We start from the raw sequence: 10808 nt of genomic DNA, 5'->3' as shown, positions 1-10808 counted from the left end.
AGAATGCGACAACTGGTTACCGAGAACGAATTCTCAAGGCCGTTGTGACGGATGTTTTTTTTTAATACGAAGTGACAAATTTTTATTAAAGAATTCCGTTGGAAAATGATAAATCATTCATATATTCCTATTACGAAGTCGCAATAGTTTGTAACAGCATATCGGGAAGGTCGGTTAGAACGGTGATTGAAACGAACAAGTTTTCTTGTCGTTGGTAGCAGTGTAGTATTTTAGTCCTGTTACATTGTAACCAAAAAAAGCATGCAATTGCGAATTTAAAAAAATGTGCACGTCAAAAAATCGCACGTGCGCGCATAAGCTTGATACGTCTGCCTCTTGAGAATATATGAGGTAATCATTTTGTTTTCCTATTCTATTATTTCTATTTTCTATTTTTTTCTACTCGTTTTTCTATTTAGCCTATTCTTTAAAACGGTAAACCGCCAACAATAGAAAAACAAAAGGATTACCTCATATATACTAACGAGGCAGACGTATCAAGCTTATGCGCGCATGTGCAATTTTTTGACGCGCACATTTTTTTAAATTCGCATTTGCATGCGATTTTTGGCGCGTTTTATTCGCGTTTTTTGGTTAATGTATACACGAGCGGTAATGTAATTCTACAAGGAACTGGAAATATTTTAATAGCATTCTACTACAATTGTTTTCTCTAAATGTGCATTATTTATTCACCTTCCATCCTCTTTTTCTGAAATTTCTTGAGTAGTTCGTCTACTTCTACTTCAATGGTGGAAAAAGTGGGAGGTAAACTACCTGAGAGAAGGTAGCAAAATGGTATAAAGCATTTAACAGCATTCTTGGTTGATAGCATTATATAAGAGGAGGGGTTAGATCATTCCATGTTTTAACATGTAATGAGTGGCGGAGATATTTCGCAAGTTGCATGCAGAACTTAGATATTTGAGGGAAGATAATATAATTAGGAGTCCTTTATGACAAACTAAAACCTTTCAGCTTGTTACTTAGAAAAACAAGCCTAAAATACTAGTGCAATCATTTTCTTGCATCACTTTCCATATTTCTTTTGCCCTGTTCGATGGAGCCAATACACACGTTTCACTCACCTTTATATCTTTGTCTTTCAAGTTCTTTGAGTAGTTCTTTTAGTTTTTCTTCAAGAGCAGCAGTTAAGAGTTCAGGGGAAGGCAAAGTACCTGAAAGGAAAGGAAAACAGAAGGATACACTGTAGTTAGCATTCAGTGCCTTACTTCACATAAATGATTAAAAACAGGCACTTAACTAGCACTGTACATTGTGCTGGGGTCATGTGATAGCACAGTTATAGTGTCAGTTTTCTGATTAATCTCCTATGGTCATTGTTGAAATCAACCATTTAGAAAAATTCTCTTATCATAATAAGCCAGAGCCAACTTAATACAGCACAGAATTAGCAAAGACTAAATTAAGAAAAATTCCGTATAAAAGCTAACACTTTACACAATAGCCAAAAGTATAAGACAGCAATCTCACTTAATAACTGTAAAGGAGGAGATGTCATCTTTACTTAGGAATAGTTTCCCTTGAAAATGTATGATTTGAAGAAGAAGTGGAAGCACTCATCAATAGAAATAAAATCAAACAACAGATTCTTTTAAATAAGGAATAATTTCCCTTGAAAAGTGATAATTTGATACAGGGGTGTTTAAAAGCATTCTTGGATTTATTTCTTTCTGATAATGAATCGATAAACATTTTATATTCACCTTCCATTCTGAGCCTCTGAAGCAGCCTGCATAGTGCAGCTAGTGTTTCCTCAAGACAAATGGTTGAAAATTTAAGGACAGGAAATCTACCTGAGAGCAAAGGTACACAGAAATATATTTAGCACTTTGTGCCTCACCTGATATGAAAATTTAAAGCATAATAACATGTATAGAGGTCTTGGGAAAGAACAATGAAATAAGCTATCTTTAAGTGTTTCTTCATTATCACATGCCACAGTTAATTTAATACTACCTTTGACTGAAATTATGGATTGTGAGGCAAACCTGAATTGAAAATATGTTCCTAACCAAAACTTAGTTGCTGAATAATAGCTGAGAACATTTAACAGTATTTATGGATGAAAGTAAAGACAGAAAAAGGTTAATATCTTAGGTAGGGAATAATTTCTTTTAAAAGTATTTACTGGAAAAAATATCAAAAAATTTAATGCCATTGAGCTATTTACATAGCTAGAATATTTAATCTTCATGGTGATGTTTACCTAGTGTTGAAAATGTTTGATTTTTTACTTTTTCAAAAGTAAAAGTAGACTACCTTTATTTGAACAAAAATGCTCTAAAACCGAAAAAAATCTGTTGAGAATAACTGAAAAACTGTTCAGTCTAAATGTTTAAAATGTTTTGTAAATATCATCTTTAGCATGTCATCTACAAATCCCTTTAACTAGTCGATCCGAGAGGGGTTCTTGGTAGACTTGAAGTCGTATGTGTCTTAAGAGCGAGTGGTCGTATCAAATTTGAAGAAGAAGTAAGCTTTCCAGTGCATTGTGCGTAGAAACTACTCGATTTTTTCGACGAGGCGTTGTGAGAAATCGTTCTGCGATGGTTGAATATTCCTATACCATCACGAAACAACTTCTTACGACGCCTCGTCGAAAAAACCTCGGCAAATTTTCTGTTATCTGTTTCCCTCGGTGTGGCGTTTGAAAAGGCCAGTCCGTCGTTTCGGTAAAGTCTTATGTTGATGTTTCGAAGTTGGGAAAGGAGGAAAGGCTTCCTACAAGCTCGCATGTTTCAGCACCGTCGTGGCTGCCCATTGGGACTTCAAATGTTGTATCGACCTTCTTTTACCAAGGTTGCTTTTTTGTGCATAAGGATCGACTGTTTTGCATGTGTTACATGATGTTTCTTCGTTGTTGGTGACGTCGTAGGCTGAAGCAAAGTCGAGTACTCTGTTCAGGAGGTCTTGGCTAATGGAGGGATAGAATTCTTCGATGTCAAAGGAAATAAAACTGTAATTTTTTTTGTTTTTAATGGCTTTAAACCACTCGATCACAGATGCCGTGTTGCTCTCGTGATTTTTCTGTCGAGGATTGCTTTGCTGATTCTGCCAATCTCGGATTTGGTGGGGTTGATTAGTCGGCAGGTCGGTTTGTCTACGAAGTCCGATTTGTAGTCTCTCAGAGTTATGAATGATACAGTAACCCTCGCGTATGTGTTAACTGCGAAGACGAATTACATATGCTCAGACGCACGGTAGTCAGGCGCACATATACGACTGTTTTACGCACACGGTGGCAAAAAATGTGCAACTCATGTGCCTTTATTATTCAGAGCTTTAAGTATCCTTTGCATTACACTGGTGTGTAAAACAAAGAACTTCTAGGTTTGAAAATGAGACGAGTCGACAACGGAAAGTTTACATAATGAAAAAAGCTATAATGCTACACTGACGCATGTCGCATCGCTTCGCGAATTTATGGAATAACGAGTAGTAGCAGAAGATTTGCTTGATTTGAGTTGTTGATGAATTAGCTGGGAAGGAAAATGTCACTTACAAAAGGCATCGAAACACGGGTATAATTAAGCAAGTAACGAAGCGAATACTCACTAATATTGCTTCCTAATCTCGGGCAACCATAAAAGCGGAAAATGACCACGAGTGAAAAAGCGGGAAAAAGTTAATCATTAACCAAAAAAACAATAATAAGAAAAATATTGCAGTCAATTTAATGGGAAATATTAAAGGAAAAAGAACTGTCGCCCTCATTCAATAAAAACCCCGAATAAAAGGAAAAAAAAATAAATGCTCCGATGTTTCCGTTTTTCGAATCATTTATTGACGGTGCACGACACGTGATTTTATTGTAAGTTTTTATGACAGCTCATGACAAGATCTAAATTTCCTTGTATTCTTTAATAAGGAAAGTCTAGTTGTCAGCGCTTCATTCATAGTTTAACCTTTGGGCCGTCGACTGAAGTAACGAAATCGTATCGTTTTGCCGAAATATATAACTTTTGACAATGTTTTAAGGATCTATTTATTATATTGATGTATTAATTATATTAAATATATATATTTTTTATTAGTAATTCAGAGAGCTTAAAATACTTTTTTTTTGGTTGTCTAAATCAGCCCTACAGTTCTTTTTCCTACAATTCTTTTTCCTTTAATATTTCCCATAAAATTCACTGTAATATTTTTCTCATCTAATCAATTATTTTTGTGTTAGTTAATGATTAATTTTTTTCAACAACACCATTAAACAACACCATTAAAATAAATTAGTGGAACTTATTAGTTTTTGAATAAATGGCGCGATGAACGAACCGGTTTTCGAGAACAGCATGTTCACCGATGATAAAGCTATGAAATAAACATTCGCGCGTGGGTTTGCATTAAGAATGCGACAGCTGGTTACAAACGGACGCCTTAGCCGATTCTTCAACTGCTTCTAATTACGATACACTGAGAGTAAATTTATTTTGAATTGCCAAGCCGTTGTGACGGATGTTTTTTTTTTTTAACCGAGTGACAAATAGCTATTTTGATAAAATAATTCAGTTGGAAAATGATAAATTATTTATATATTCCGATTACGAAGTCGCAGTAGTTTGTAACGGCATATCGGGAAGGTCGGTTAGAACGGTGATTGAAACGAACAAGTTTGCTTGTCGTTGGTAGCCGTATTGTATCTTAGTGCTATTACATCGTAGTCTATTCTTTAAAACGGTAAACCGCCAACAATAGAAAAAACAAAACAAAAGGACCACCACGTACATACTACTGAGGCAGACGTATCAAGCTTATGCGCGCACGTGCGATTTTTTGACGCGCACATTTTTCTTATTTGCAATTGCATGCGTTTTATTTTTCCCTTTTTGGTTAACGTATACGCGAGCGGTAATGTAATTCTAAAAGGAACTGGAAGTATTTTAATACCATTCAACTTCGATTATCTTCTCTTTAAATGTGCATTATTTATTCACCTTCCTTCCTCCATTTCCGAAGTTGCTTGAGTAGTTCGCCGAGTTTTACTTCAATGGTGGAAACAAGGGGATGTGAGCTACCTGAGAGAAGAAGTAAACCGCAAAAAGGTTTAGAGAATTTAACCGCATTCTTGGTTGAAAGCATTATCTAAGAGGAGGGATTTATCTTAAATATGGAGTAGATACACACCATTCCATGTTTTAACATGTAATGACTGGCGCAGATGTTTTGTAAGTTGCATGCAGGGCTAAGATATTTAAGAGAAGATATAGAGGATATTAAATGGCCGCTTGGGGATACGAATTTCATCCTCTCGTGCTGAAAGTATTCTCACGAGTGAGCTCCGCTCACTCGTGAGAAATACTTTCAGCACGAGAAGATAAAATTCGTATCCCCAAGCGGCCATGTAATGTTCTGTTTATTCTAAAGATACTGATGAAATTCCTACATAAAAGACAACTTTTTTTTATTCATTTTCGAAACAGCAAAGTAGTGCAATTAAAGTGGTCACCTATCGCAAAATGCCTGTCACAGAAATGTTATGACACTGGGATATAAAGTTATAAAGGACAAATAAAGACAATAATACTTATATTTTCTGTTCCAAAAAGTCAAATTCTAATGAAGAAGGGAAAAATTTTATAACAGCAAAAGAACCGGCCTGAGCGGGAAGCTCTCTTGTAATTGGCTAGTCATGTTAGTAACCATGGCGACACCACTATCCTCACAAATAAAAGATAAAAATAGTATCTTCACAGTTCAACGGGGCCAATACAAATGTTTCACTCACCTGTCATTCTGAGTCTGTTAAGTTTTTCACGTAGTTTTTCTAGGTCATCTTCAAGATCAGCAATAAAGAGTTCAGGGGGAAGCAAAATGCCTGAAAGGAAAGGTTAATAGAAGGATACAATGTTTTTAGCATTCAGTGCCTTACCTTACAAAAATGGTTAAAAACAGGCATTAGACTAACGCTGTACATTGTGTTACAGTCATGTGATAGCACAATTATAGTGTCAGTTTCCTTATTAATTTCCTCTGGTCATTGTTGAAATCAACCATTTAGAAAAATTATCTTATCATAATAAGCCAGAGCCAACTTAATACAGCACAGAATTAACAAAAACTAAATTAAGAAAAAATTCATATAAAAGCTAACACTTTACATAATACCTGAAAGTATAGGACAGCAACCTATTAGCTATAAATTAGCTATAAAGGAAGCAGGGTTATCTTTACTAAGGAAAAGTTTCCCTTGAAAATGTATATAATTAGAATAAGAAGTGGAAGCATTCATCTGTTCAATAGTAATAAAATCAGATAACAGGTTTCCTTGAGAAGTGATAATTCGATACAAGGGTTAAAGCCTTTAATAGCATTCTTGGATTTATTTCTCTCTGATAATGAATCAATAAACATTTTATATTCACCTTCAGCTTCGAGCCTCACAAGCTCCATGCTTAGTTGAGCTAGTTTTTTCTCAAGATCAATGGTTGAAAATAGAAGGACAGGAAAACTACCTGAGAGCAAAGGTACACAGAAATATATTTAGCACTAATTGCCTCACCTGATATAAAAGTAAAGGCATAATAACATCTATTGAGGTCAAGGGAGAGAACAATGAAATTAGCTATCTTTAAGTATTGTTTCATTATCACATGCCAAAGCCAATTCAATACTACCTTTGACTGAAATCATGGATTTAGTGGTAAAACTGAATTGAAAATATGTTCCTTAACTAAACTAAGTTACTGAATAAAAGCTGAGAGCATTTAGCAGTATTCTTGGATGAAAACAAAGACAGGAAAAGGTTAATATCTCAGATAAGGAATAATTTCTCTCAGAGGTATTTACTAGAAAAAAAGGTGAAAATATTTAAAGGCATTGAGCTATTTACATGGCTAAAATATTAAAAAAGTAATAAAAACCAAACATTTTCAACACTAGGTCATCATCACCCTGACGATGACCTAGTGTTGTCAAAATATCAAAAGTGTCCAACAAAACAACCTAGTGTTGTCAAATATCAAAAATATTTGGTTTTTACCTATTTAATATGTTAGCTCATTTTAAACCTAAGCAAACTTTATGGACAGCATTCTTGGATCAGTTTCTCCCTAAAAATGATAAGAAATGAATTTTTCTATTCACCTTCCACTCTAAGCATCTTAAGGTTCACACATATGCTCCCCAGCTTTTCTTCAAGATCAGTGGTGGAGAGAAGAGGGGGAGATGAAGAACCTGGGAGCAAATGTATACAAATCTTTTCAAAATTCAGTGTCTTACTTTACACAGAAAAGATAACAACAGGTATACCTGTGCAAACAGCAAATTATAGTCATGTTAAAGTAAAATAGTCTTAGTTCTCAATTATAACTCCAATGATCATTGTTGAAAACAACTATTATGTATTTTTACTGCATGCCAACTCGATAACATCTTCAGCTAAAGTAGAGAATGAGACAATGCCAAATTTGGATTAATCTACAGTTGACTCTAGCCCTGTGGTCACCTCACTATTACAGACACCTTGCCACTACAGACAAGAGCCAGCCCCTGGAGAAACACATACAGAAATGACTGAAATAAATTCCCTCTATAACAGACTCTTGCTATTGCAATAATGCAGACTCTTTTCTGTCGCCCAGTATGACTTTTCACTTGTTTTTTCTCTTGCTATAATAGACACTTATTTACTCTGTCCAAAATCATGACTATCTGGCATGACCGACATTATGAAGAAGGGAAATAAAGAAACCATTCTTCAATTGGGTGTGAACATATGAAATTTTCTGCTCACAGCCAGATCTTTTTCTGGTTTGTGGAAACTTTATGTCATATGTTAAGAAACAAAACAAATGTTTATTTCTCTTGTACCCCGTTATTACAAAATTTTTGCTATTACAGACACTAAATCTCCCCCCAAGGGTGTCCACAGCAATGGTAGTCAACCTTAAGGGGAAAAGTACAAAGAACAATTCATGGTGTTACTTTTAATGGCAAAATGATAACAGGTTAAACCAACATGCCATTAACTGATTGTATTTGATGTACAAAATCTATCTAAACCACATCACAGTCAGTTTTTAAAGGCATAATTTAAGATCAACACTGAAAAAACTAAGTTTATCATAAAACACTGTTTCACTAACCTAGCTTCTACCATTTTAATATTCTCTTCTGGCAAAACACAGAGTGACAAAAAACTACATTGGGTGTAATTTCCTTTCAAAAAAATTATTTTGAATGAGAACTACATGTATCTAAAACCATTCTTGGTTTAGTTTTACCATCAAAGTCAATTTAACACTATTTTTTCATTCACCTTTCATAATTTGAAGTTTCATACGTAGCTCTTCTAGTTCTTCTTCAGGATCAGAGGTGTAAGATCCATGAAGAGGCAGCATGCCTAAAAACAAAGTTATCCTGAGAAATTAGCATTTCTATGGATAAATAGTTAAAAACAGGTATACCAACTTGTAGCTAAGGATAGATTTAAAAAAGCTGTTGAAAACATCCATTTGAAATACACACATACAGTATATTGTTTTAATTCCACAAGCCAACTCAAATCCCCTTTAACATAAGTAGAGAATGAGGCACAATCATATTTGGAATAATTTACATTTATGTATTTTACATTATTTACAGCAATATTAGTATTCAAGGTGTTACTTTCATTTGAAAGATGATAACATGGCAAACCAACAAGTCATGTGACCATCTCTATAAAGTGCATGAAATTTATCCTAGATGCAAAATTTAGGGAAATCTAAATTGGGTTTTAATTTCTTTCAAAGTAATCTTTCTAATGAAGAACTGAGAGTATTTCAAATAATTGTCAGTTTAGTTTTACCCTAAAGACCCTTACAACCTTAAATGTTTAATCCCAAAAGCACACTTCTTTACACTTGACATAATAACTGAACACACTGGACATATTCACTACAGATATTAATTCAAACTAAGCTTCCTGTTCACCTTTCCTTCCCTGTGCTTTTGTGATAAGTTCTTTTCCATGACCAATGGTGGGTTTTACAGTGAGGGGTGAAGTACCTAAGAACAAAAAGTACAGGGAGAGATTAGCATTCACAGCCTCTCTTCAGATGCACTGTAAGTTCTTCCCCATAAGTTGTACTCTTAGAATATTACTAATGCCACATTACTGCATTGAGATAATTCTTCAAAGCTTTGTCAAATAATAAATTGTTATTACTGTTCACAAAAACTTTCCATAATAACTTAATACATCTTTTAATTTTGTTTTCACCTTTCAGTTTCTCTGTCTCAACAATCTTTGTCTTCTGTTTCCATTTTTTCAGCTCTTCTTGTTTTTGTGGACTTTCACTGGTTGAACTTATGGAGTGGAATTCAGAAGATGAGGCACCTAAAATCAGATTTAAAAGAAAGCAAATAATGAGGCAACCACTAAATACTGACATTCAAAACCATACAACACACCTCAAATCATTTTATAAAAACCCCACACACAAATACAGGTAACATTTTCTTTTATAGCTCCTCCAACTAAAATCTTGCCAATTTTTATTTTAGCTTGTTTATTTTATTTATATTTGGAGCCAAAGATAAATACAACCAGACAGAAAGGAAATGATAATGCCAAATTTGGATTAATCTTCAGTTGACTCTAGCCCTGCAGTCACCTCACTATTACAGACACCTTGCCACTGCAGACAAGAGTCAGCTCCTGGAAAAACACATACAGAAATGACTGATAAATTCCCTCTATAACAGACTCTTGCTATTGCAATAATGCAGACTCTTTCCTAACCCCCAGTATGACTTTTCACTTGTTTTTTCTCTTGCTATAACAGACACTTATTTACTTTGTCCAAAATCATGACTAGCATACTATGAACCAACATTATGAAAAAGGGAAATAAAGAAACCATTCTTCAATTGGGTGTGAACATATGAAATTTTCTGCTTACAGCCAGATCTTTTTCTGGTTTGTGGAAACTTTATGTCATATGTTAAGAAACAAAACAAATGTTTATTTCTCTTGTACCCCATTATTACAAACTTTTTGCTATTACAGACACTAAATCTCCCCCCGAGGGCGTCCACAGTAATGGAAGTCAACCTTGAGGGGAAAAGTACAAAGAGGAATTCATGGTGTTACCTTTAATAGTGACATGATAACAGGTCAAACCAACATGCCATTAACTGACTGTATTTGATGTACAAAATATATCTACACTACACCACAGTCAGTTTTTAAGGCATAATTTAAGATCAACACTGAAAAAACTTAGTTTATCATTATATGCTGTTTCACCAACCTAGCCTCTACTATCTTAATTTTCTCTTATAGCAAAACACAGAGTGACGGAAAACTACATTGGGTGTAATTTCCTTTTCAAAAAAATATTGCGAATGAGAACTAAATTTATTTAAAAGCATTCTTGGTTTAGTTTTACCATCAAAGTCAATTTAACAGCACTTTTTCATTCACCTTTCATAATTTGAAGTTTCATACGTAGCTCTTCTAGCTCTTCTTCAGGATCAGAGGTGGAAGATCCAAGGAGAGGCAACATGCCTAAAAACAAAGTTATACAGAGAGAGATTAGCATTTCTTCTGATAAATAGTTTGAAACAGGCATACCAACCTGTAGCTCTAAGGATAGATTTAAAAAAAGCTGTTCAAAACATCCATTTGAAATACATACATACAGTACAATTATTGTTTTAATTCCACAAACCAACTCAAATTCCCTTTAATATAAGTAGAGAATGAGGCACAATCATATTTGGAGTAATTTACATTTATCTATTTTACATTATTTACAGCAATATTAGTATTCAAGGTGTTAGTTTCATTTGAGAGATGA

General features: G+C 34.4%; 1 protein-coding gene across 4 annotated transcripts in view; it reads right to left on the bottom strand.

Annotated features, from left to right (window-relative positions):
• Positions 1-10808, bottom strand: part of LOC131792916 (uncharacterized) — a 153706-nt gene that overhangs the window by 116071 nt on the left and 26827 nt on the right. For 2 of the 4 annotated variants that reach the window (XM_066170801.1, XM_066170799.1), the window contains exons 7-17: positions 10433-10516; positions 9227-9343; positions 8938-9012; positions 8282-8365; positions 7108-7197; positions 6387-6476; positions 5750-5839; positions 4959-5039; positions 1728-1817; positions 1089-1178; positions 697-777 (exon numbers count right to left, since the gene is read on the bottom strand). In XM_066170801.1, coding sequence (XP_066026898.1) covers positions 697-777; positions 1089-1178; positions 1728-1817; positions 4959-5039; positions 5750-5839; positions 6387-6476; positions 7108-7197; positions 8282-8365; positions 8938-9012; positions 9227-9343; positions 10433-10516 — 972 coding nt within the window. The remainder of the gene's footprint in view (positions 1-696; positions 778-1088; positions 1179-1727; positions 1818-4958; positions 5040-5749; positions 5840-6386; positions 6477-7107; positions 7198-8281; positions 8366-8937; positions 9013-9226; positions 9344-10432; positions 10517-10808) is intronic. The other 2 variants (XM_066170800.1, XM_066170798.1) reach the window with 2 other exon arrangements.

The sequence above is a fragment of the Pocillopora verrucosa genome, chromosome 8 (assembly GCF_036669915.1).
Source record: "Pocillopora verrucosa isolate sample1 chromosome 8, ASM3666991v2, whole genome shotgun sequence".
In the NCBI taxonomy this organism is placed as follows: domain Eukaryota; kingdom Metazoa; phylum Cnidaria; class Anthozoa; order Scleractinia; family Pocilloporidae; genus Pocillopora; species Pocillopora verrucosa.
This window is presented reverse-complemented; position numbering and strand designations above follow the sequence as displayed.